At 38.1% G+C, this 27,931-nt stretch overlaps 2 protein-coding genes and 1 long non-coding RNA gene across 7 annotated transcripts in view; 1 reads left to right on the forward strand and 2 right to left on the reverse strand.

The window, feature by feature from the left end:
- Window positions 1-932: 932 nt before the first annotated feature.
- DKK1 (dickkopf WNT signaling pathway inhibitor 1) lies at window positions 933-4,957 on the reverse strand. The gene is made up of 4 exons (XM_054503399.2): window positions 3,638-4,957; window positions 3,230-3,392; window positions 1,882-2,022; window positions 933-1,763 (listed from the first exon to the last, which is right to left on the reverse strand). Exons 1-4 carry the CDS (start codon window positions 3,878-3,880, stop codon window positions 1,510-1,512), a joined length of 801 nt encoding a protein of 266 aa, XP_054359374.2. The 5' UTR covers window positions 3,881-4,957; the 3' UTR covers window positions 933-1,509.
- LOC129045119 (uncharacterized) lies at window positions 3,795-18,059 on the forward strand. 2 transcript variants are annotated; one of them, XR_010127445.1, is made up of 5 exons: window positions 3,795-4,681; window positions 4,830-5,155; window positions 8,780-8,917; window positions 12,322-12,456; window positions 17,525-18,059. It is a non-coding gene; the product is annotated as an uncharacterized LOC129045119 (long non-coding RNA). The 2 variants fall into 2 exon arrangements; XR_010127444.1 differs by having other exon boundaries at window positions 4,830-4,917.
- PRKG1 (protein kinase cGMP-dependent 1) overlaps window positions 17,644-27,931 on the reverse strand; it is a 1,321,998-nt gene continuing 1,311,710 nt past the window's right edge. For all 4 annotated transcript variants that reach the window (XM_054503395.2, XM_054503394.2, XM_063669971.1 and 1 more), the window contains one exon: window positions 17,644-24,782. In XM_054503395.2, the coding sequence (XP_054359370.1) occupies window positions 24,684-24,782 (99 nt within the window). In that variant the 3' untranslated portion in view covers window positions 17,644-24,683. The remainder of the gene's footprint in view (window positions 24,783-27,931) is intronic.

A 27,931-nucleotide genomic window follows, 5' to 3' on the forward strand; every position in this document is an offset into this window, starting at 1 on the left:
TCAGTGAAGAACCAGCCAAAGCTTGTGTCCCATTGGTTGAGACCCTTGAAATTGAACCACTTCCAGGAACACAAAAACAACAAACAGTCTAGTACATCTGCATTATTTAAGGAAATATTTGCACGATTGATCAGTCACTACTATCCTTTGCAGGCCTGAAACGCAGCATTTTGTGGTTTGGGTGCAGACTTTGGAATACTACAGAAAAAGTATAAATTGGAAAGTTTGCTTTCCCTTTTCCTCAGTATACACAATATGAAACCTGGCAAGTACAAATGCAAAGAAAATTTAGATTTTATTCCTGTGGGTTTTCTTTAAAATACTGTATCCCTATCCTCATTCCAATCAATAGATTTCAGGTTAAACAAAACTTGAAATACGAAACTCACCTAGCAAGAGAAAAAAAGAGTGGAATGAGGAAGGCAGTGTAATTTTTAATTAATAATTATCTTAAAACCAAAATAATTAGAACAAGTCTGCTTTGCATGCAGTAGTACTTAAGATACTGCAAATTATTTTGTTTGGTACAAAATCTGCATGTATTTGTTAACAGTATTTATGGGCACACATCCTGTTCCTGCCAATCACCAAGTACTTTGGAGTATTATTTTTGTGGATGATTTTCTTCCTTGTCCAAAAAATATTGACCATTTAGGTAGGTATTATTAATTTATTGGAAACTATTTTAGAAAGTAGTAATGTAAGATTCACTCTCATTCTGCCATGATCATTTGAGTTTATCAATGCAGAATACGTCTTTCTTAAAAGTTATTCTAGAGCTGATCAATATTGTCTTATATTTAGACACTATCTTTTCTTTGATCATCTTTAAACATATCACACTTCCGTTCTTGTAGAACACACACATATGTACACACACACAAACCTCTAAGATCACAATCCCAAAATGTATGTCTACTTATAACATTTCATGATATTAAATGTTAAATTTTATTTCAAAAACTATCACAGCCTAAAGAGAAATATAATTTAAGCATTAAGATAGTACATCTCAGAAAATAAGCTAGTATTTTCATGTTACATTTTAGATACCTATAATTTGTCATTCCAAGAGATCCTTGCGTTCTAGACTCTAGAATTAAATGGGGTAAAGGGTTATGCTTTTAAGAACTATAAGCTGAAATGATTTACTTCAATTCAATATAGAATATTTGTCAGTCAAGATAACAATCAATGTGTATAAAAATTTACATAACAAGAGGAAAAATAGGCAGTGCAGCACCTTTAGAAAAATAATTAAAAGTTTTGTTGCATTTACAGGTAAGTGCCGCACTGAGAATTTACAATACAGTAATTTACTGCAATCACAGGGGAGTTCCATAAAGAAACAAAGCTCTTACACTCCAGGTTTTTGGAAGGTGTTATTGGAATGCTTAACTGAAACCATAGAACTTGTTGTATATCCTTAGGATTGAGTTGAAGAAGGTCATAAAAGGTTTTCATAGCATCTGTTATATAAAAGGAGTCCACTGCATTTGGATAGCTGGTTTAGTGTCTCTGACAAGTGTGAAGCCTAGAAGAATTACTGGCTTGATGGTGATCTTTCTGTATCCGGCAAGACAGACCTTCTCCGCAGTAACAACGCTGGAATATTTCTAGCCCATGAGAGCCTTTTCTCCTATGCTTGGTACACACTTGACCTTCTTTCAGGACAGGTTTACAAATCTTGGACCAGAAGTGTCTAGCACAACACAATCCTGTGGCACAGTCTGATGACCGGAGACAGACAGAACCTTCTTGTCCTACGAAGGAGAAGACAGTAGGGAAAAAGTACCTAGTTACTGTTAAACCTGCATCGCTTCACTAAAATAACTCAAAGGACATTTCTGATATGCTAAGAATGAGTCTTAACATCCTTACCTTTGGTGTGATACATTTTTGAAGACAAGGTGGTTCTCCTGGAATACCCATCCAAGGTGCTATGATCATTACCAAAGCTTTCAGTGATGGTTTCCTCAATTTCTCCTCGGAAATGATTTTGATCAGAAGACACACATATTCCTAAGGAAGCAGGAAATAGTGATTAACTTCAGGGTTGTAATGCATTACTGTTAACAGCTGTGACAGTGGCAGTCTGTTATGCCAGCATCAACTTGAGTTCCTTCATTGCAGTGACATCATTTTAAACACAAGCCAAACTTCCTCTTTACTGTTAATGCAAAACTCTCCAGATGGACAGAAGCACCAATGTGTATACTGTATACAGTCAGTCATAGGTAATATCCCCTCTATAGCCATTTAAAATACTTTCCCACCAACTGTGGTAGGGGCAAGCGAGATTTCTGCCCATTTTAATATTACCTTTGGGGTAAGAAAAAGAAACTCAGTCACTTTTTAAAATGTTCTTAAAAATAACTTCTCTGCCCCTGGTGCTATATGGGTCCTACCAGACTAAGTTAAGCAAATGCAATTCCAGCTGCCTGGAACATTGCAATCTCACCCACCAGTTACTTCACTGTGTAATTTCTATATTACAGAGATTTACTTGGTTCATCCTGGAGTACTGCTGGGTCCTAAGGAGGGTCGTCGCCCTGTTAGCTTATTTCTGGAGACCTCTTTAGCTGTCTAAATCCACCTTTTGAAAAATTAAAAGTTAGTGGATCTGTGGTTGGGGGGAGGAGTACTTATATTAAGGCAGCGGAGGGTAGAGGGAGGGGGAAGGATGGAGAAGTCAGGTTGTGAGGGTATCAAGATCTCTCTTAAAAATGGCCAGTGCAGATAAACCAGTCCTCTGGCTGACAACAGTTTCAGCAAAAATCAGAAGGCGAGGCTAGTCTGGCGAAGCTGTGAGAATCACAGTAAGAAAAATGAAAAGGACAGCTGAACGCCAAAACTGGTTTCCTTGGTCTCTGTATGATCCCATCGTCCTCCCCATCATCCCCCTTCTCAATTGACCTCAAGGTTCTCCCCAGACAAATTTTTATGGAAGGGTCCACTACGAGGTGAGCCGTTGTATTGAGTCATTGAGGTACACGGAGGAAGATAAGGACCTCAGAGACCTCCCAACTTCTCTCTTCTTCCCGATTAAACACTTGCAATGAAGATACTTCAGCGGAATCCTGCATGCTGAACACCCATTTGCAGGTGGCGCCGCAGTGTTCTCAGGGCGGAGATTTCTCCGCCTCCCCCCCCCCTCCACCCCCCGCCTAATTCATAGACGCTCAAAGGCTGGACAGTTTTAGTGTGAAAGGGAGCTTTCAGGACTCACCATTTTTGCAGTAATTCCCGGGGCAGCACATAGCGTGACGCATGCAGCGTTTTCGGCGCTTCCTGCAGGCTAGACAGATTTGCACGACCGCGTCCCCTCCGCGGGTGGGACTAGCGCAGTACTCATCAGTGCCGCACTCCTGGTCCTCTGCGCACGGGTACGGCTGTGGGAAGGGTTCGGGGAGAGGGTGAGGCATCCAGACATACAGGTACCCGCCCTCTTGGACCCGGGCGCTGATCACAGTCCCTATATGGCCACCTCTCCAAAACCTGTTACTGCCCACTGCTCCCAAATGCAGGGTTGCCAAATGCTCCCTGAACCGCACACATTCAGCACGTTCTACTCCCTCCTCTCCAAATAGGACCCTTTCAAGGTCAGAGCATCCTCTGAGTGCCCGACCCCTCTCACCTGGTAGTTGTCAATGGTCTGGTACTTATTCCCGCCCGGGTACAGAATTCCCGGCGCGGCGCTGACTGCAGAGCCTGGGTGCCCCGCAGCGCCGCCCAGCGGTGGGGGCAGGTTCTTGATAGCGTTGGAATTGAGAACCGAGTTCAAGGTGGCGCTCACTCCCAGCAGAGGGTGGCCGCCGAGAGCCGCCGCTACCAGCGCGACGAAGACCCGGGTAGCTCCCGCTGCGCCCAGAGCCATCATCTCAGAAGGACTCAAGAGGGAGAAAGAAAGAGAAAATGACCGTCACTTTGCAAGCCTGGGTCCCCACCAAACCGTGCCGGTTCGGCTGCACAGTCAGGGTCCGGGAGCCCCCTGCGGTCCCAGAGTCCTCACTGCAGGGAGCACAGAGCTCTGCGCCGCCACCGCCACCGCGGCTGCCTTTATACCGCGGGCCCGGAGCATTCCAGCCCCTTGGGAGGGAGACAACAAAGCCGGGATGGGATTTCAAAGAGCTGGGAGGGGCTGGGAGGGGGTGTGTTTGTGTACATGAAGGGGGGCCTTTGACACTCTTCACCCCGCCCCTCCCTTACTTGGTCGCTCGGCTGGCCCGATTCACCTTCGGGGTGAAGGCTACCAGCGAGCATTATAGCAGACGACTTTAATATATGCAGGCGGCAGCAGGAACTCTGGGAACTTGGGTGCCCTTGCCTGGCAGTAAGGGTTGAACTATCTGGATCTGAAATACTTTTCAGAGCCGAGGGGTGATAGGCTCTGCAAAAGCACTTTTTGCCCCTCTCCCTTATGCCAATACTCGCTGACTGTGCACACAAGTCATATTCAGTATTAAATACAAACCGGTCTGTAATTCAGTGGCTCTAGCAAGACGCCTCTGAAAGGGCCAGGTGGCGGGTGCAAGTTGCTCATTAACCCTTTAGAGTCGCAGTTTGCAGATCTGAGTTAGATCCCCGGCTTTAAGGTCCTTCAGTTGCCCTCCTCCCCCACCTCCCCCCGCCACTGCGAGAAAAATGTGCAAAGAGAAGGAAATTTGCACATCAAACGAGGGTAAGAAGGAAGAAGAGCTAATTCTCTTTTGATGGGAAGTTTAGAGAGGGAGGCGAGAGACTGGCGTTTAGAAATTAGATCAGGGGTGGAGGGAAGAGGGAAATGACCATCCGATAACCAAACCATTTAATGTTGTTCTTTGAATCAGGGCAATCGCGGCAGTAGATGAACTTGATTAGGCAGACGCGTGAGATCAAAGTGGCCGGGACCAAAGCGGACAGGGTCCAACGTGCCAGGTCAGTCGCCTTTCCCCGGTTCTGCCTTCTCAGTGGTGGGCTAATGTGGGGAAATAAGAAACCCTTAGGGCTTAGCGCCTGACTTCCTCATTAGTATATCACATCGCAACGCTTCCGAATGCAGGGTTTGCTCCCAAGTCATACCTTGCACGGGACCACGCAATACCCCTTCTAGGGAGATAAGAAACTACCTTGAGGAGAAGAAGAGCTGAAAGTGAATTTGACGTCATTGAAATTGGTGTGTAAATATAATAAAGTAAGGCTGGTGTATAAGAATGGTGTCATGCTTATAATGGGAAATGATCTATTTAATTCAACAAAAACTTATTGGAAGCCTAGAGCCCTGGCATTAGACTGCCCTCTGGGTTATTACCTGATTTTTATTTTTTAAATTTTTTGGTGAGATGGGTGGCGGGAGGAGGGGGCACAGTGAACACAAATATTTCTGAGACACAGTTCTCATTTTAAATAATAAAGTTCTCTTTATTCTAATTACTGTAATAAAAGATGTAGTAACAATAAAATTATAGCAATAAATATAAAAATATACATAATTCTTTTAAAAACAGGTTGATTTTATAAGTGTCAGAAAATAGGCAACTGTTTTGTGAGTTTGGAAAAGGGAGAGATGATTGAATAATCACTATTGAATTAAAAAAGAGTAAGATACATTTATTTTGTCCTCCTCTAAGCTGTATAGATTTAGGCTGTCTATAATGACTCCACATGCTGACCTACTATAGTCAGAACTGGGGCCACCACCAAGTAAAGCCGGTGACAATCTTAAAGTAATAAAATCCTAAAGTTTAGTGGGGGAAGGAGTAATTAAAACACAATTTACCAGGGTCTGTGTTCTAGTTCCTTCAGTTTCAAAGGTAATATTAAGATCATCTAAACAATTCTTGAATGGTACCCTAGTTATACTAGTGTCCCTCCCATCCCAAATTCCATCTGTCCAGGGAATTATCCTGTCAGGAATCAATGCATTAAGCACCTTCAGTGTACTAGGAAATCTGCAAGCTGTGTTAAGTTTGAATGACTTTGAAATGTGGAGAAAAATCTGCCTGCCAGTCAGAAGGTTGAAAATGTTTCTTTTTAGTCCTATTAACCTGTTTAAATATTTTGAATCTGGAAATATATTTGTGCCACACTAAAGGCCAATCTCTTTTGCCTTTTTTTCTGAAGAGATAGTATATGATTAATCCATTTAATGAACTTGGTTCATTAAAAGCTTGGCTTCACAAAAAAAAAAATCCATTGCCTGGGGCAAAAGAAAAGAAAGTGGAACAATTTAATCAACAAAAGGAAAATTCTGTTATAACAAAGAAGCTTGTTGCATAAATTCAACCTTGATCTCTGAACACATATCATATGTCTATTATGTTTCAATATTCACTGAGTCTGGACAGAATCTGTGGTATTGAGTTAGGAGAGCTAAACCAAGCATAGAGTTTCAAGAGTGGGCTAGCTTCTACCTCCTTCCTCACCTTTCACATTGCTCCTGCAGTTGTCATGCGTTTAAAACTAATAATGAGTTGGTCAATATCTGAGTTCCTACTTTGTGCTAAGCATTATACATGATATTGTGTGATAAAAGATGAGTTCTCATATAATCTACCTTCAAATCATTTAGTGGGCAGAGGAGAGGTAACCTCACAAATTATTCAGGGGAGAAATTACATGGGTGGTCCTCAGAGAGGGCTAAGTACATAGCAAATCAAACCTTTGTTCCAAATGAGGAAATTTATCTTTTCAGTACTTTTTCTCCATTTGAAAATCCTTTCCAGGATGTGGTTTGTTCATTGGCAACAAGAGTGCAAGGTAGATAAAGAGGTATAGTAAAACTCATTGTTCCATCAGCAGCCAGTTGCTATTCGGTGAGTACCCATTATTGGGAGCATATCTCACAATATGAAAGGCAGGCTTCTTGTCCTCAGAAAGCTTTCAGTCTGTAAGTAGTTGGGGAAATACGACATACTTACATGGGGCTGGGGGTAAAAATTTTTCCAACATCGATTATATTTTGGCAGATACTAGGTCACAGAGAGCAAGAAAAAGGTGCAGGAACTGTGACCAACATGTCTCAGGAAGGAGAGAGGGTTCTGGTGATTGTCTAAGTCTCTCTTACAGCTGGGTGACAGAGGAGGTGGGAGCCAGAGTAGATTAATTTAGTTTATTAAACTGAGTTTATTTAGTCCTGTAGGGAATCCTGCCTCCTATTCAATCTGGTATAAATATGATCATAATTAATGTAACAAATTTAATATTTTGTATTATATTTTTAAACAGATGAAATATGCTTATCAGTGTGGAATTGACCCTCATAACTCAGGAACAGCATGATAACACATGTCTTCTTTATATTTTAAGTGCTGGATGCCAGGCATAGGATATTTCTCAACCTTTTCATCCATGAGGGAGACAGACAAATATACTCCATAACACTCCATGCTATTCACCAACTATTTTTCCATCTCTGTTATTTGTGACTGCTGATTTTTTTTTATTTTATATATTTTTATATATTTTTTGAGACAGGATCTCATTCTGTCGCTCAGGCTGGAGTGCAGTGGTGCCATCATGGTTAACTGCAGCCTTGATCTCCCAGGCTCGAGCGGCTCTTCCACCTCACTCCGAAGTAGCTGGGACTACAGCTGCACGCCACCACACCTGGCTAATTTTTAATTTTTTTGTAGAAACAGGGTCTCACTATGTTGCCAGCCAGAGCTGGTCTCAAACTCTTAGGCTCAAGTGATCCTCCCACCTTGGCCTCCCAAAGTGCTGGGATTACAGGCGTGAGACACCGCGCCCAGTCTACTGCTGTATTTTAAATTCCCTTCTTTCCTCTTTTCTTTTTTCTCTCCCTCCTTCCCTTCTTTCCTTCTTTCTCTTGATTAAATCAAAAGAAGCAGATTTGTTGCCATATAATTTTACTTTGCTAGGAAAATACCGCATACATATCATTCCTTATGGTGGGTGTTGCCAACATTTTTGTTAGTGTCAACCTTGAGTATAGCAGGGATTCCTCATTCCTGATGCTTTGTAAAAAATGATATGACTTTCTCATTGACTTTTAAAACAGTTTGGTCTTCATGTTCTTCATGATGTTAAAAGAACTTTTAGACCTGGTCGATGTTATGACTCCCCTGAGAGCTGGATTTTCTGCACTCCCCAGGACAAACAGAAGGCAAGATTTGACCGTGATTATGTTTATTTGGGCAGTGGAGATGGCCAGCCCAGACAAATCAGGCTCCGTGGTAGCTTTCTAACCAAGCTCAGAAGATGTGTTTTACTGGAGCAAGATATTAAAAGCTAATCTGAGAGTAGAGGCCAGAACCCAGAAACATTTGACTAAAACCCAGTGAAGATAGTGCCTAAACCAGATGGATATCTGCCTGCATCTTTTCTGAGGTCCTGACACTCAGAAAGGTCTGTGGTGGTGGGTATAGGGAGTGCAATGTCCTCTTTGAGTCCGCTAAAGGATTTAACATCTCCAACCCTAAGGATAGGCCAGTGTCTGCAGAAAGCAGGATGTAGGATCCCATGACACAGTCTCCGTATCTACAGAAAAACAATTTTCTTCCATGTCACTGGGTTCCTATTATTACCTCCTTTATAAGACAGATCTTCTCCCAGGGTATGGCCAAGAAAGGCATCCTGCCAAGAATTTAGGAGGCTAGGGATGGTACTCTGTATACGGTGTCAGCCATAATCTGGCTTCTAAATATGGCAAAGCCATTTAACTCTTGGTGTGGTGCTGGCTTTTCTTTATAAAATGGGATGCAGGGGAGATGGAGAGTTTCCTTTTCACTACAACAGTCTCTCTTTCTTTCTCTCTCTCTTTCTTTTCTTTTTCTTTCAGCACTGCCAAGAGAAGGCCTTTTGTACTCAGGTTAAATAAGAACATCCTGCAAGGAGTCTGTTCTTTTATGCAGCCTAAAGATCAAGTAATAATCATTGACATTGATACTGAGCATGTCGATTTTGAAGAGACTGGCATGTAAGTATTAGGTGCCTCGAAATAAGATGAATTACTCGGACCAGACGACTTTCTAAAAAGTGTGTGTGTGTGTGTGTGTGTGTGTAGAGGTTGTTTTTCCATCACAAAATTGATTGTAATATTTAAAGCTGATGTTTTCAGCTATCACTAATTCTCCAACTAGTGAATTGTAAAGGACCTTAAGGTGAAAAGTAGAAAGTAGGACCTTAAAAACATTTTAGTCTTGACACCCAGACTTAGAAATGCTAAAGAGTGGAAGATGTAGGCTATTAAATAGAAATACTAACTTTTGGCGGGGAAGAGCAGGAGGGATGTATAATTAACTCGTGTAAGGATTCTTCATCACCCTTAAGTTACAAAAATAAAATAATTTTCAGAGGAGTCTAGGAGTCCGTGGCAGGAGGCACGTCGGGGAACTACCTGTCGGGCAGACGTAGGGACTCCCAAGCCTGAGTCCTTCCGCAAAGGCCCTGCCTCCAGCGCGGGCGCGTTTCCCAGCGCGCAGGCCCCGCGCAGTGCGGCGAATCCCCCATTGTTCACGCGCTCCCAGTGCCGGCTGCTCACGGTGGCTGCACTTGGGTGTCACAACCCGTCGCTAGCATACAGTAGTGTAAAATGAAGCTTGTTTAAAGACTCTCTTTGATGAGCGAAGATCAAACGGCCTGGGGACCCCCGGTCTTAATCAGACTTGAGCCAGGATGGCATTTTCACAAATAGTCCGTTTGCTCGGCTTTGAGCAGACTTTGTGCTCAGCACATTCATCCGGCTGCGGGGCGGGTAATCCTGGCTGAAGCCCCTTGCCTGGTCGCAAATCCATTCACACTACAATGGCTGCTGTTGGTTTGCTGTGTCAGTTCATGGGCAAATAAATACAGGGCCTTTCTGACTTAATTAGAGGCGGGTGAGGGGAAAGGCGACTGAGGGGAAGATTAAAGCTCTGAGGGACATCAGGCTCCGCGGTGTCTCCGGCGTCCGGGGGGAGGTGGGAGAAACCCGCTCTTCTGCTGCCTCCTGGTGGAATTTCCGTAGAAGTTCTTAGTAGGGAAGAGAAAAGGATGTATTAATCCTGTAGTTATATTTATTTTCTAGGTCCAATTACTTGTGTATTTTCATAACTCCCTATGCTGCAAACTCTCTAAAGCCAAATATATTTTGTCCTTCTTAATATTCCACATAATGTTTTGTTGAAAAATTAAATCTACACATGGTAGAATTAAAATAAGGTCTGGTACTGTCGCCACCATATACTTAAAAAATAAAAGGGAGCTGGGGTGCGAAACTTAGGTTCTCATTAAATGTTTTAGTTTGGTTGAAGTTCAAAGGCTCTATATTGCATTGCTGGATAAAAATGTCTGGGTCTCCAGATTACTATGTTAATATATAATGTTATAGGGAAATGCTAGGCTAGACAAATATTAAGAAAGTTCAGACAATGTAACTATTCAGGGAGAATGAAAATATAACAGAATATGCTTTTTAAATTTATTTGGATAATAAAAATATTAATCTCAGATTTACATTTTCAAAAGGAAGATAAAAACATTCAATATGCAAAACAATAGTTATAATGTACTATTTAATAGTTTCACTTCATTTGAGTCAACATGATGTACAAGGAGAAAAGGAACAGCAGGAAAATTAATAAAACAACATATTGGAAGTGCAGGTCCTAGCATAGTATATGCAACTGTTATCATATATGTTAATGGCAGTTATGCATTTTATTGATAGCCAATATTTTAAACTAGACCCAATTTTGTTCTTCTGTCTGATGTTTTTTGAAGAATTCTGGCAGAAAATAAAATTTCTATTTTTTTTAAAGATTTCTTTTAAAGCAGAAAAGATCATGGAAGATGTGTAAGAAATGCCATCTCTAAACATTCAGTTCAATATGAATTGTGTACTCAATTTGTAGCTATCAGTTCGATGCTAAGTAAAAAATTGTATACTATTATTTTAGGATTATATTCTAAAATATATTTATAATCATGACTTTAAGAAGCACATCGACCTCAATCAAAACCTCTCAAAATGTCATTAGTATGTTCATTATACTTGTCTACATTTCCTGATTGTGCTGTTTTCTCCATCAGTATCTCCATCTTCTCATAATATTACTGCAGTCCAGCTGATTCTGTTTACCACAAGAATCATATTCTTTAAAGTAAGCTCTAAGTTTGAAAAAGAAATGAAAAATATTTTGCAAATACCAACAGCTTTGTGAATTCAGCAGAGCCACAAGCTTACTTAGAAGCTATGGAAGCACTGAGGCAGAGTAGAGTGGTGAATTAGCTTTCTATTAGGGGCATATTCTCCTATGCCTGCCTGCTAATACCATTTACTAGTATCATTTACACTAAGAATTTTAGAAGGGAACTGTGGCTAGAGCTGTGAAGTCTAAAGGTTTAAAATGCATGTTTTCTTTGTATTTAGAGTTCCTGATTTGCAGGCAAAGTCCTAAACTTGTTTGAAAAATTACTTCGTTAGGGTTTAATTCACAGCTGAGATTAGAAAAATAAGTAAGTAAATAAATAAGTGGAACTTTCTTTTTCTTTTTTTTTTTTTTTGGAACTTTCTTACGAGTATGTAAAGAATAGGAGAGAAACAGATTTTTTTTTTCCTGTTTTTATAGGCATTGACAAGCAAATATTAGTCAATTAAAGGTGCTTTTGCTTTCCTTAAAAAAGATCTATTGAGGCCAGGCATGGTGGCTCATGCCGATAATCACACTTTGGGAGGCTGAATCAGGAGGATTGCATGGGCCCAGGAGTTCACAACCAGCCTAGGCAACACAGTGAGACCCCATCTCTACTAAAAATAAAAAATTAGCCGGATGTGATGGCACATACCTGTAATCTGTAGTCTCAGTTACATGGGAGGCTGAGGCGAGAGGATTGCTTGAACCCAGGAGGTGAAGGCTGCAGTGAGCCATGTTTGCACCACTGCACTCCAGCCTGAGTGAGTGAGTGAGATCCAATCTCTTAAAAAAAAAACAAATCTAGGCTGGGTGTGGTGGCTCACGTCTGTAATCCCAGCACTTTGGGAGGCTGAGGTGGGTGGATCACCTGAGGTCAGGAGTTCAAGACCAGCCTGGCCAACATGGTGAAACCCCATCTCTACTAAAAATACAAAAAAATCAGCTGGGCGTGGTGGCTCATGCCTGTAATCCTAGCTACTCAGGAGGCTGAGGCAGGAGAATTGTTTGAACCCGGGAGGCGGAGGTTGCAGTGAGCCGAGACCACACCATTGCACTCCAGCCTGGGCAACAAGAACCAAACTCCAATCTCAAAAAAAAAATCTATTAAGAACTCTGCAGGTCCAAGAGCTCTGATGTGCAAGGGTGGGAGAAGATGGAGTCCCTGATCAAGAAGAGAGAGATTTTTCCCTTCCTTCTTTTTGTTCAGGTCCCCAATGGACTGGATGATGCCTGCTCATATTGGAGAGGACAAACCTTCTTTACTCAATCTAATAATTCAAGTGCAAATCTTTTCTGGAAACACCCTTAGAGACACAACCAAGAATACTGTTTTACCAGCGATGTGAGTATCCCTGAACCCAATCAAGTTAACATATAAAATTAATCATCATCAAAGACAATTTCAAGTGAAAACTGTGATACCACTGGCCATGGAGATGAGAAGATGTGCTCACAATTATACAGTACTTTCACCATATAGATACAATTTTTTTTTTTTTTTTTTTTTTTTGTACCAGACACAGTCTTGCTCTGTCGCCCAGGCTGCTGTGTAGTGGTACAACCATAGCTTACTTCAACCTCAAATTCCTGGACTCAAGTGATCCACCTGCCCCAGCCTCACAAAGCACTGGGATTATAAGCATAGCTAGAACTACAGATGCACGCCACCAGGCCCAGATAATTAAAAATGATTTTTTTAATAGAGACAGCATCTCACTATGTTGCCTAGGCTGGCCTTGAACTCCTGGCCTCAAGTGATCCTCCAGCCTTGGCATCCCAAAACACTGGGATTACAGGTTTAAGACACTGCACTGAGCCCCATACAGATACAATTGATATAAATAATTTCAAGAGCATATGCAATAGTACAATGAAGTAATATATTTAGGTAATAATACGTTTTGAGTATATATTTTGAGTATATATTTTATATAATTTTTGTAACATTTATATACTATTATTTTAATATACTTTGTTAAGTTTATGTCATTTAAGTTTTAAAAATTGTAGTCCTTGAATATTGACTTTTATATATATCCTTTGTCCCAGGTGGCTATTAAACCAAAGCTCAACTTCAACAGACTCGAGAAATGTTCTCAGAGCAAATAAAGTTTTAGTGGCCCCCTTTCATGGTCCCCACATTCCCTTAGATTTTGACTTGGCTTTTTCTTAGTATGTTGCCAACTTTATGAGATTTTTAAGAGAGAGAGAGGGATGTAAGATACACACACACACACAGATACATATACATATACATATGTAGTAGCATTTTAAATTTTCAGTAAGAGAGTTGATTCAAATAACCAAATCTGCCATTTCCCCCAAAATAAAAGTTTCTCACTTAAAAAATTATATAAATGTTGTCACACTGTATTATGCAATTTTTTCATTTAGCATTGTTTCTGAAATTTATCCATGTTAAATTTAACTAATGCATTTATATTCACTTTCATATAATATTCTATTGTTTGAATACACCAGATTTAATGGTCTATTATCCAGGTGATGGACAGTCTGACTTCTAAATTTTTTACTATTTCAAAATTCTTCTGAAGATATGCTGATATATATATATATATATATATATATATATATATATCTCCCAGTGAATGTGTATGAATGTGTATGAAATTTTTTTCTAGGAAATATACCAATGAATAGAAGTGTTCAGTTATAGGATACAGACATTTTCAACTTTGTTAAATATTGGAAAATTATTCTTCCAATTTGTAAAAATTCCCATTTGTAACAGCAGTATATGAAAATTTTACATTGCTCTACATTCTAACCAACATTTTGATACTTTTAAACCTTAATTTGCAAATCTGATGAATAAAAATGGTTTATTTTAATTTTTAAATTTACAGTTCCTGGTAATGAAGTGGAGTATATATCCATATATTTCTGTTTTCTGGATAAGAAGACTAACCTAACCAAGTAGGTTAGTATAACCTTTATACACAAACAGATGAAGATAATTCAAGAAAGGGGAATTTTAGGCTACTCTGTTGAGATCATAGACAGAAAAGTCTAAAATATAATATTGGAGGCCAAGGTGGGAGGATCACTCGAAGCCAGGAGCTTGAGACCAGACTGTGAAATATAGCAAGACCCAATTTCTATAAAAAATAAACCACCTAGCTGAGCGTGGTGTGTGTCTATAGCCCCAGCTACTCAAACGGCTGAGGCGGCCTCGAGGGTCACTTGAGCCCAGGAGTTTGAGGCTGCAGTAAGCTAGGATTGCGCCACTGCACTCCAGCCTGCGTGACAGAGAGACCCTGTCTCTAAAATACAGAAATAAATAAAATATAACATTGGCAAATCAAAAACACCAATATATTCAAAATGCATGTAATGACAAAGTTGAATTCATGCCAAGGAAGCATGGGTGGTTTAACATTAGATGTGTTATACATCTTCCACCAAGTCAACCACAATAAAAGGATTAAGGAAGTAACGTGCCCATCTTAATGTATGCTGAAACAGAATTTTGATTTTTTAAAAAGATTGACCAACTAAGAACTCTCTTAATACGATCATGTGTATGTGTATAAAACCTATATCAAATGTCTCATGATGAAATTTAAAATCAGAAAAGAGGCAAGGATGCCAACTATAATTTTATTATTACACATTTACGTGGAGTCCTAGCCAGCCCATTACTTCAAGAAAAAAATTACTGATTGGAACTATAAAGAGTTAAATACAACATTTCATTATTCAGAGATGACACTATAATCTTTACAAATAACTGAAAAAATAGACATAGACATTAATCAGTAAAATTTCAGCAAGGATGGTGGACATAAGAGCACTATACAAGAAATTGGCTGGGCACAGTGGCTCATGCCTGCAGTTTCAGCACTTTGGGAGGCTGAGTTGGATGGATCACTTTGAGCTCAGGAGTTCAAGACCAGCCTGGCCAACATGGTGAAACCCTGTCTCTACTAAAAATGCAAAAATTTGCCAGGCATGGTGGTGCACAACTGTAAGTCCCAGCTACTTGGGAGGCTGAGGCAGGAGGATTGCTTGAACCCAGGAGACGGAGGTTGCCGTGAGGCGAGATAGCACTACTGCACTCCAGCCTGGGCAACAGAGTGAGACTGTTCAAAAAAAAAAACAAAAACAAAAAAGAAATCAATTGAATTTCTCTGTGCCAATGAAGAATTAAAATATTCGAGAGTATAATATTTTAAAAGATGTTATTTTAATAGCAACCAAATATGTAAATGAATTGTATTAAAAATGCTGTTGAAGACATTCTATAAACTAAATAATGCTCATGAGTGGAAAAAGTTAAAATCATAAGGTTGTCATTTCTCCCATTAATCTATGAACTAAAAATAATTCTAATCAAAATCCTAAAAGGTGTTTTCATGAAACATGACCATATGGTTTTAGTATTTATGTAGAATAAAAGGACTCTAACGTGCCAAAACAATTTTAAAGACAAAAAGCTAGGGGGATGGAGGGAGGGAGGGCGGGGGGGGTACCCCATAAGATATAAATAATATTTATAAACCATGTTAATTGAGCCAGTTTGATAGTACTGCATAGAGTGGCAAATATACCAATGGAAAATTAAATACATATTTATATTTCTATATATACATGTGTATATATGTGTATATATACATGTGTATACATATATGTGTATATATACATGTGTATACATATATGTGTATATATACATGTGTATACATATGTGTATATGTACGTGTATACATACATATGTGTATATACATGTGTATACATATGTGTGTACATGTGTATACATATATGTATATACATGTGTATACATATATGTGTATACATGTGTATACATATATGTGTATGTACATGTGTATACATATATGTGTGTATATATACATGTGTATACATATATGTGTGTATATATACATGTGTATACATATATGTGTGTATATACATGTGTATACATATATGTGTATATATACATGTGTATACATATATGTGTATATATACATGTGTATACATATATGTGTATATATACATGTGTATACATATATGTGTATATATACATGTGTATACATATATGTGTATATATACATGTGTATACATATATGTGTATATATACATGTGTATACATATATGTGTATATATACATGTGTATACATATATGTGTATATATACATGTGTATACATATATGTGTATATATACATGTGTATACATATATGTGTATATATACATGTGTATACATATATGTGTATATATACATGTGTATACATATATGTGTATATATACATGTGTATACATATATGTGTATATATACATGTGTATACATATATGTGTATATATACATATATACAATATGCACACATATATACATAAATACATATGCGTGGTTTAATATTAGAATATGTTAAACTGATATGTAAAACAAATAATATTGTAACCTTTCTGGCTGAATCAGAATTAGAAATCTGGAGCCTGTGGAGTCTACTCCCTGCATGTCCCCTTTTGTTAATCCAGGTACTCCTCTCCCTATTCCATCCTAGTAGACTGAGACATTACTTCAATATTCTGAAGCTCTATGGAGAACTGAATTTGAAAATCATCAGCTCATTGCAGGCCTTTCCTTTTTGATCAGAGATTGGCAACCTTTTCTGGAATGGCCCAGATAGTAAATATTTTAGGCTTTACCTGCCATGCAGCCTCTAGCTTACTACTCAAGTGTTGTTGTAACATGAAAGCAGCTTCAGACAGTATGTTTGTTCCAATAAAACTTTATTTACAAAAACAGGCTATGAGACAAATTTGGCTAGTGTATCATAGTTTGCCAGCCCCTGGAGGGAGGCTGTAAGTGAAGAAACTTAAAAGCATAGAGTTTTATTACCAAAAATAACTCTAATAATCTTCTTATGGGTCAGGAAACCAAGGCCCTAAGTAATTCACTTCCATTTACATAGTAATTTGTGGCACATGTAATTAGCAAAGGGTTACACAGAAGACATTTAGAATTATAGTTAAGATGGTATCTCATTCCTATTCCAACTTTCTTTTATTGTAAAATCTCTCTACTCTCACTTCTTTCCAGGAACCTTGAAGAATCATGTTCTTCCTAGGAATTACAAATCCCCCGATTCCATGTCTAACATAATTTCTACTGGCCTCTTTGCTTCTCATGCTTTAGTATCAGTGCTTCTAAATTTGAAAGTCTTCATGCAAATTGCCCAAGTAAACCATTGCACCAACCTTAGATGGTCTGGACTCTTAAAATGTTTCCTTCCATTACTCTCTTAAAATGTATCTTTGCTATGTCAAGTTTGAGGTAGTTTCTGCCAGAAGATTGGGCATTTGGGTGAATTCAAGTCTTCATTGCAGTTTTTACTGCCTGTGACTCAGAGTCTAAAGATTTATTCTGTTATTTTCTGCCTCTTATTTTCTACAGTGATAAATCACCTTGCAGAGGCTAGGGCAGGCCTCATCTTTCTTTTGTATGTGACAGTTGTATCAGTCGGAATGGGCGAAATCCTGTTGAAATAGACAAAGCCAAAATCTTAGTGATTCGAAACAACAATATATTCCACTGTAAAGCCTTTGGGAGTTGGTGAGGGGCTCCACTCCTCCTCATCACTGTCCTTACTCTGCTTCTGAAGCTCACAGCGCAGCCACTGTTGAGGAAATGCTGATCACAACATCACAAGGAAAGGAGAATGTAATGAAGCAAGAACTGGCTCTTAAGGCTTCTGTTTGCAGCAGTGACAAGGCTCACCTTTCAATGGCCAAAGCAAGTCAAAAGGCCAAACCTGACTTACATGGCACAGAAAAGTACCCCAGAGAGGGAAATCAGACATTGACGAACTGTGGCCAAAATCCAGCTGAGCCAGCAGCTCAGATCACCAGTATCATTTCTCCCCAGAGGACTAAGAGTCCTCCTGCAAATAAACTCCTAGTATCCTGCCCTGATGTACCAGACACCAGAGGTGGGTATACATATATATTTTTGGCTTTGCAAATCAAGACATGGGTCTATTCCTTAACAAAAAGTAGCTTATTATTAATAGGCCATTTTAATATGTTAATTGAAAGGACACTTCTATGGGTGGAATATAAATGCCATGTAACATTTCTGAGAGCATTTACAGGCTTTGGATGTCCATGATTCTTTACAGAGTTTTTTTTTTTTTCTGTTTACCTCATTTACCCCACCATTCCTGAAATGTTTCTCCATAGATCCTTTTCTCCTGCTTCTATCTCATAGAGATGTGTATTCCCATCAAAATACACTAAGGGGCTGGTTAAAAATTCAGATTCCTGGGTTATACCTCAAAATAACTTTGGATTATCCTAGAAACCTATGTTTTTATATTATTTCCCAGATACATCTTATGACAGTAATGTTTGAAAAACACTGGCTTAGATCCTATGCCTAGAGCTTGTCCATGAATTTTTATAAAATCTGTGGCCAGACTTTTGGGTTGTTAGAGATGCCTTGTTTTCCTTTTTTTTTCTTTCTATAATTTTTTTTTTGCGCAAGTTTGAGGCTTAACCTGTTCGGCTTTGCTAATGGGCATGTAGATAGATAGATTTGTCTTTTGCTCCATGGACTCACCTTGGATAAAAAAACAGCTGCCAGAGATAAATATTACTGTTATATCAATTTATAGGACTTTTTGAATTAGAAAGGAGAAGTCTGGGGACACAGAGGAAAACTCTCAATACGACTCTCAATTAAAAAAAAAAAAGTTAACGTGAAATTAACTAGGCATGGTGATGTGCACCTGTAGTCATAGATACTTGGTAGGTCAAGGCAGGAGGGTCCCTTGAGCCCAGAAAGTCAAGGCTGCAGTTAGCTGAGATTGTGCCATTGCATTCCAGCCTGGGTGACAGAGTGAGGCCCTGTCTCAAACACCACCCACCCACACAAAAGAAACATTAATGTGGTGGCCTGTATTATGAGCATGACACACAGGGCTATAACTAAGAATCTAAAGGTAGGTCTGCAGGTGTAACATTGTAATATTTGCACTTGGGTATCATTTGGGTGATCACACAATCAATCCATTTATTTCAAATTCAGAATTGATTCCTACTGTCATTCTTGAAAAATTGCACACTGATTTATTCCCACTGAAATTAGTATGCACAAGATCACTCACAAGTGATGTAGATGCAACATCATCACCATCACTGACGTCTCCTCCTCCCTATCATTCTAATGATTGTGTTGATCTGCATGCTCCTCCCAAAACTGTGTGATTAGTGCAAAAAAAAAAAAACCCTTTCATGATCAAGAAGAACATTCTTAGATTAAGGGTATGAAAAATCATATAACTTAAAGGATGGATGTTAAAAGCTTATATTACAGTTCTATTTGCAGAAGAAATGAAATTACTGGATGTGCAATCATGACATAGTATTTTTTCAAGTGGTTTTATTGACTTTATCTGAAAAAGTTAACTGAATTTCTAGTTTTCATCAAACAAGGGTTTTCAACTCACAGTCACTGACAATATGAGGTCAAAAAGACAAAAACAATGTAATTGAGAGAATCTTGATGCTGCAGCCAGTTTTCACGTGTGCATCATTTACTGCAGAGAAGGACAAAGGGATGTAGAAAGAATATGTTTAGGCTTTGGAGAGTTGAATTTGTTGTAATCATACTGTTCCCCAAATGTTTCTTCTTTGTGCATATGGTGAAGCCAAGGAATCAGGTGAAAAATCCTTGGACAAAGACTCATGAAGTTGCTCTTCATATGAAATCATTTCCTCCTAGGATGTAGCAATATACAAGAATTGTCCCTTTGATTGTTTTGCCTAGTACAGAGTTTGATTAGGGATAGCCTAAAAAAGGTCTGTGTGGTGGTCATGCTCAGAAATCTGCTAATTTCTGAGTTAGTATAAATATCTATATTCAGTTTGCTTTTCACACTGGATGGCCCAACATTATTCCTATGAATTCTTTAAAACCAATTTGTTGGATTAGTTTTATATTAGATTATAATATAGTATATTATTTCATGAAGGATGCTTGGATTACAGGTATTTCCTACTTTGTTACGGTGACATTCTACAACAGCACTACCTGGTATTTCATCTAGTATGATATACCAATTCTATTCTTGGAATCTTGTCTGGAATTAAACATCAACTAAGTTCAAAAGTAATTATTTTTTTATTTCAACTCTATAAAGTATACAACAGGCACTCAGCAATTACAACTGCAGAAAAAATACAGAGCAAATCAAAGCAGGTAAATTTATGAAAAAGTTTTTAATCTACATCAAAAGAGTGCAAGTGGTCAATGACCATTTGATGACAGTTTGTTGCATTCTGACTAACAAAGAACTCTTTCATGTAGAACAAATTGTAAGAGGACAATCAAATAACCATAGCTGTAAGAATACAAAAGAACTGACCAGTTGTAAAAACATCATACATTGAAATAAATTTGATAGATGATGCTTAAAGAAATGTCCCTTTACTCAGAAAGCCCCAACCTCTGAGTCATTGCCAAGGTCCCAGAGCTCTGTCTGTTGATGCAGGGGCAGAGAGGAGGGCTAACAACACACTTTCAATGTTTTGCTTTCTAGGTCTGTTGAAAACTTGCTTCGTAAATGATTTGCATATACAAGAACTCGGAGAAAGCATCCTGTTTTGTTGAGAGGTGCACCAAGTGACTTTTTCATCATTGGTTTCATAACGAGGTGTGGTTAGCAGTCATTTCCAATTTTTCTTTTGGGTTGGATCATTGTCAATGGAGTCTATAAAATGAGATATGTTAGAACTTGACTGCACTAATTTTTACAGAATCTGCACAGCTTAGCAAAACAGGAATACCTGTATACAGACTGATAGAATGTCATATATTAATTTGACCTGCACATACATTTATACATTTCACAGAAATGACGCTGTATCTCATTAACAGATACACAGCTCTGGTACATTTAACAGAAATAAGAGAACAACTTCATCATTTCTGTAATTCATCAATATTATATAATAAAGGCTTATAAATTGTTAGCAGAAAGAACTGTAAAACGCAGCAAGCTAAGAAAGGACAACATTTTGAGGTGTGTTTGTCTTTGTCATGCAGCATAACACCAAATTTGTTTTTTTAATAGGATGCCATGAATTTAAGGCACTTGCAACAATGCCAGATAGCCAGGTCATGTTCTAAACTATGGGACAGATGAATAACAGTACAGTTGACATAATTTTCAATAATACTGACAATTATGACATTAATTCAAGTCTACTTGGACCTAAAAACATTATTCAATACAAATAAAATGAAATAATAATGCTGTGAAACACTAAAAAAAGTTATATGTACCACAAAATATCACACAAAAATATCTATTTACATAAATATTTGTCTGTGGTCCTATAGTGAAAGAAAACGTTGTTATGGATAATGCACAGATCACCTCTATTGTATGAAATCAGTTCTAATATCCTTATTTTCAACATGGTAGCTGACTTCATTAAATTTGTTTACCATCAGTTCAGTCATTTAGAAATGAAACAGGAAAAATTCAATAGTTGAGTTTATTACTACACATGTGTAATTCACATGCATATTCCACAATTTTAGGTAAAAATTATGACTTGTAAAGAATATAATCAAAATAAATTTGTTTTGAATGCCACATGGATCTGATTCATGTCTTAATAATAAAGAAGATATAAACATAAAAAGCATGTATAGCGTTTTTCCAGAAATTATTTTTTCGAATGTATTCAATCTATCTCAGTTGTTTTAATGTTGCTTCCCTTGGCAGTTTCAGTTTTCCTGTGAATCAAGACACACACAAAGCCCTTATTTCCCATACTCAACACCTTAACAAGAAAATCATATACCAAATCAAACAAGTTGGCACTATTCTAACTTCTCCAGATGTTCTTTAGTGTAAGAAAATAGAGGGGTTGTGAAAAAGTCAGAAATAAAGTGAGATGCATTTTATGGAACTGACCATGAATTTTAGCCCTAGAGTCTTCATTAAGACAAGACTTAAATCCTAAAAATTCAATGTTGACAAAATTAGATGAATGTTTTCTGTTGGTACATCTTGGAAGATGTAGTTTACCTTTATTTTGTGGTGATTACTTCAGACATCAAATGCAATGCTATGGGTGAAATGAACAAAGATGCAGTAACAAGTGGGAGAAACAATCTACAGTTACATTGTGCTGAATGCTACTTCTTCCTTCTCCATTGAACTTATTCATATTGGTTGTCTTAGACTTGAACCATAGTTCCAAAATCCATAGTAAGTGCTAATCTCTGGGACTTTGGGGATTTTTAAAAAGTTATAGGAGTAGATTCTCTTTCCAAATAACAAGGTAAGTTTAGTATTCTAGCAAGTCTTTAGCAAGCCTAAACCACATTATCTTTCAACAAAAATTACTGAACATTCACTATAATATTGGAATTACATATTTTTTTAAAGCCAATTAAAAATATAAAACTCTTGAAATAACATTCATAGCTAGATTTTAGGTTGATATGTTTAATTTTATATTCTAAAATCTGTAGAAAACAGTGGATATCTTGGGGAATAGACCAATTTGGAGAAATTGTAAGGGAGGGAAAACTCCAAAAATACAAGAATAACAATATTTTAGGATTAAAGTTTTAATTGAAGTTCATACCCTTTTCATTTTATCCTCCAAAATTTTAAGAATATTATATTTTCATAAGATACCATATTCTAAGGTAGTTTTGAGTAAGAACAATTCAAGCAAAATTTATAATATTTGCCTTCTTAGTTAAGGTGTAATGATCTAATTGGACTTTTTCTTCCAGAAATGTAGACGTTTGATTGATTAAAAAGAAAACTCTACTGAAAAAAAAAGCAAGCGTCAATTTAATATACCAAATTCACACACAGGGCCAAAACAGAATGACAGCTTGAAAGCTTCTATATTTTTCTTCATAGGTATAATGTAATTTTGTCCAGGAAATGCTTCCAAATGGCTGAGTTACTTATGACAGCTAATAATAGTCAACTGGCCTGCCAGTGAAGGACTCAGTTTAATTTGTGGATTCTTTTCTCCATGTGAAAAAAGTAAATAAATCAGCCTGACATTTTCAAATCTAGTCTTTTTAGGTAGTGTGAAATTGCAGAATTGTAGTAATTCTATTCTATTTAAAATTTATTTTTAAAAAATCAGGTTCCTGTTTTCTTCTGTACTGCTTTCTTAGTTAGACAAGTATATGGACTCAGCTTATTCACAAAAAGGTAATCAACACCTGGCCAGGTTCTTGTTTTCTTCTCTGACCTCAAATAAGTAATGTTCCAGGTCTGGTTAACCTGTAAATATTAACAACTTTGACTTTGGGCTTTCTTTCTTTGTCTTTTCTACTTCTTTTATTTTTGTTTTTCATTCTAGTTTTTTGTTTGTTTGTTGTTTGTTTTTTGGTTCAGGCCTAAGACAAGAAGCTAGTTCAAATAGGTTTATAATCACCTTTGTCTCTCAACTCTGGACTGACTATGTTGTATAAGTGAAATTGGACAGGAGTTTGGTTTAATAACTTTAGTGAAAATGCTTGAGTTTCTGGCTACACATATAATGATTTGAATTTGTGTTGTCTGTTCAGACACTGACATTTACAGATGAAAGATATACATAGCACCTATATAGTTTTTATTTATTTTTTGGATGGGTTTTAATCCCTCCCCACTCCACCCTACCCCAAGGGTTTATTTTTATAAAAGGGAATACTTTAAGCCTCAGTTTGAGGGTATGTTAGGTAAAACCAATTGGCTGCTAGTCATTTACTTCCAGGACCATCTTTAAGCACAATATTTTAAAAAATATGAAATGGTTTTGTGAATTGCTTTTTTTCCCACTCTGTCATGCCAATTTATCAAAAAAAAAAACAAATATCATGCATTATTTTTCAGTCCTCTGTGAAAACTCATATATACCTACTATGAGAGGTCTCAGCAGAATCTATAGCAGTTGTGCTTTTATGATATCAATTTTTAAAATCTGTCAGAAAGAAAAGGTAACATTCAGTCTTGTCATCAGCACTGCTGGGAAATAAAATCATGAAACTTCTAGCATTGGTGTGACATGAACTCTGTGACCAACAGATGTGTGGTCCTCTTTTGTATGGTATATACACCGGCCTGCAGTAATAGATCCCACAGCCTTCACTTGAAGAAAGGGAATAGCCCAGTTTCTGTACCATAGTAATCTATTGTACCCAATATATTATTCTTTCATCTTCTTGAATATTCTAGCAAGGTACAGACTCTTATACTAGATTGAAGTGTTTCCTACAGTCTTTCAAATTATAATCAGAGCAAAGCAAGGTCATTGCAACAATAGAAAACATCTCTTTACTGGTGAAAGGCTTTGCTTCAGGACCACCATGTCAACTGCTATTTTAGGTTCAAACGGAAAACATGTAAAGAGCACTATTGTCATCTAAGCAATAAGTCCTAATGCCACTGTAGTTACTGGAGCAGCATCGATCAAAGGCATCATGGTGACCCCGAGCACTAATCTTCTCTCTTTCCCTCAGGTTTGCTGGCAGCTGTGTCTCAGAAAAAGCTGTCTTCAGCAAGGCAGAAGCAGGTAAGAGAAATACATTAGAAGTCTATGTCCCATCCTGAGTTGTCATCAGGTGGTGGTTCATCGTTGTCCTCAGGGAAACTGTCAAAATTACTTGTGTCTGTGGGTGATGCAACCTGTAAAAAATGGACGGGTTTTTTTTAGTGGATTTTTTTTTAGTGGAATTCCAAGCTGGAATTTTTAAGTGCATTCTGTATTTATTCCCTATTAGTGACGATTTTGTTGAGTATCTACTATGTAGCAGGTATTGAGGGTCACAGTGGTGAGTACAAGCAGACATGGTTCTTATCCTTGGAGAGTTTATACGCTTGTGAGGAATAAATTGTATGATTAAAACAAATAATCACTGAAATCTTTCTATATAATAAACTTTGGCTAGAGCTATGGAAACAAAGATGCCATGAAAGTATAAGAGTGATCATGTAGCATGATGCCTCCAGCTTTGTTCTTTTGGCTTAGGATTGACTTGGCGATGCGGGCTCTTTTTTGGTTCCATATGAACTTTAAAGTAGTTTTTTCCAATTCTGTGAAGAAAGTCATTGGTAGCTTGATGGGGATGGCATTGAATCTATAAATTACCTTGGGCAGTATGGCCATTTTCACAATATTGATTCTTCCTACCCATGAGCATGGAATGTTCTTCCATTTGTTTGTTTCCTCTTTTATTTCACTGAGCAGTGTTTGTAGTTCTCCTTGAAGAGGTACTTCACATCCCTTGTAAGTTGGATTCTTAGGTATTTTATTCTCTTTGAAGCAATTGTGAATGGGAGTTCACTCATGATTTGGCTCTCTGTTTATCTGTTATTGGTGTATAAGAATTCTTGTGATTTTTGTACATTGATTTTGTATCCTGAGACTTTGCTGAAGTTGCTTATCAGCTTAAGGAGATTTTGGGCTGAGACAATGGGGTTTTCTAGATATACAATCATGTCATCTGCAAACAGGGACAATTTGACTTCCTCTTTTCCTAATTGAATACCATTTATTTCCTTCTCCTGCCTGATTGCCCTGGCCAGAACTTCCAACACTATGTTGAATAGGAGTGGTGAGAGAGGGCATGCCTGTCTTGTGCCAGTTTTCAAAGGGAATGCTTCCAGTTTTTGCCCATTCAGTATGCTATTGGCTGTGGGTTTGTCATAGATGGCTCTTGTTATTTTGAGATACGTCCCATCAATACCTAATTTTTTGAGTTTTTATCATGAAGGGTTGTTGAATTTTGTGAAAGGCCTTTTCTGCATCTATACTATAAGGCTACAGTAACAAAAACAGCCTGCTACTGGTACCAAAACAGAGATATAGATCAATGGAACAGAACAGAGCCCTCAGAAATAATGCCGCATATCTACAACTATCTGATCTTTGACAAACCTGAGACAGACAAGCAATGGGGAAAGGATTCCCTATTTAATAAATGGGGCTGGGAAAACTGGCTAGCCATATGTAGAAAGCTGAAACTGGATCCCTTCCTTACACCTTATACAAAAATTAATTCAAGATGGATTAAAGACTTAAACGTTAGACCTAAAACCATAAAAACCCTAGAAGAAAACCTAGGCATTACCATTCAGGACACAGGCATGGGCAAGGACTTCATGTCTAAAACACCAAAAGCAATGGCAGCAAAAGCCAAAATTGACAAATGGGATCTAATTAAACTAAAGAGCTTCTGCACAGCAAAAGAAACTACCATCAGAGTGAACAGGCAACCTACAAAATGGGAGAAAATTTTCGCAACCTACTCATCTGACAAAGGGCTAATATCCAGAATCTACAATGAACTCAAACAAATTTACAAGAAAAAAACAAACAACCCCATCAAAAAGTGGGCGAAGGACATGAACAGACACTTCTCAAAAGAAGACATTTATGCAGCCAAAAGACACATGAAAAAATGCTCACCATCACTGGCCATCAGAGAAATGCAAATCAAAACCACAATGAGATACCATCTCACACCAGTTAGAATGGCGATCATTAAAAAGTCAGGAAACAACAGGTGCTGGAGAGGATGTGGAGAAATAGGAACAATTTTACACTGTTGGTGGGACTGTAAACTAGTTCAACCATTGTGGAAGTCAGTGTGGCGATTCCTCAGGGATCTAGAACTAGAAATACCATTTGACCCAGCCATCCCATTACTGAGCATATACCCAAAGGACCATAAATCATGCTGCTATAAAGACACATGCACACATATGTTTATTGCTGCACTATTCACAATATCAAAGACTTGGAACCAATCCAAATGTCCAACAATGATAGACTGGATTAAGAAAATGTGGCACATATACACCATGGAATAGTATGCAGCCATAAAAAATGATGAGTTCATGTCCTTTGTAGGGACATGGATGAAATTGGAAATCATCATTCTCAGTAAACTATCGCAAGAACAAAAAACCAAACACCGCGTATTCCAACTCATAGATGGGAATTGAACAATGAGAACACATGGACACAGGAAGGGGAACATCACACTCTGGGGACTGTTGTGGGGGGGGAGGGGAGAGGGATAGCTTTAGGCGATATACCTAATGTTAAATGAGGAGTTAATGGGTGCAGCACACCAGCATGGCACATGTATACATATGTAACAAACCTGCACATTGTGCACATGTACCCTAAAACTTAAAGTATAATAATAATAATAATAATAAAAACAGTGATCATGTAGGCGCAGCGCAGTGGCTCACGTCTGTAATCCCAACACTTGGGAGGCCGAGGTGGGAGGATCACTTGAGGTCAGGAATTCAAGACCAGCCTGACCAACATGGTGAAACTCTGTCTCTACTAAAAATACCAAAATTAGCTGGGAGTGGTGGCATGTGCCTATAATCCCAGCTACTCAGGAGGCTGAGGCAGGAGAATTGCTTGAACCCGGGAGGCAGGGGTTGCAGTGAGCCGAGATCGCACCACTGCATTCCAGACTGGGTGACAGATTAAGACTGCATCTCAAAAAAAAAAAAAAAAAAAAAAGAGTGATCATGTAAAGACTCTTTGAAAAAGTGTTATTTTATTTTATTTCTTTTTTTAGAGACAGGGTCTTTCCACTCTGTCACCCAAGCTGAAGTATAGTGGTACAATCACAGCTCACTGTAACCTCAAATTCCTGGGCTCAGGTGATCCTCCTCCTGCTCCAGACTTTTGAGTAGTTAGGACTATAGGTGCACGTCAGCACACCTGGCTAATATTTTCTTTTCTTTTTTTGTAGAGACAGTCTCACTATGTTGTCCAGGCTGGCTGGTATTGAACTCTTGAACTCCTG

The sequence above is a fragment of the Pongo pygmaeus genome, chromosome 8 (assembly GCF_028885625.2).
Source record: "Pongo pygmaeus isolate AG05252 chromosome 8, NHGRI_mPonPyg2-v2.0_pri, whole genome shotgun sequence".
Classification (NCBI taxonomy): Eukaryota; Metazoa; Chordata; class Mammalia; order Primates; family Hominidae; genus Pongo; species Pongo pygmaeus.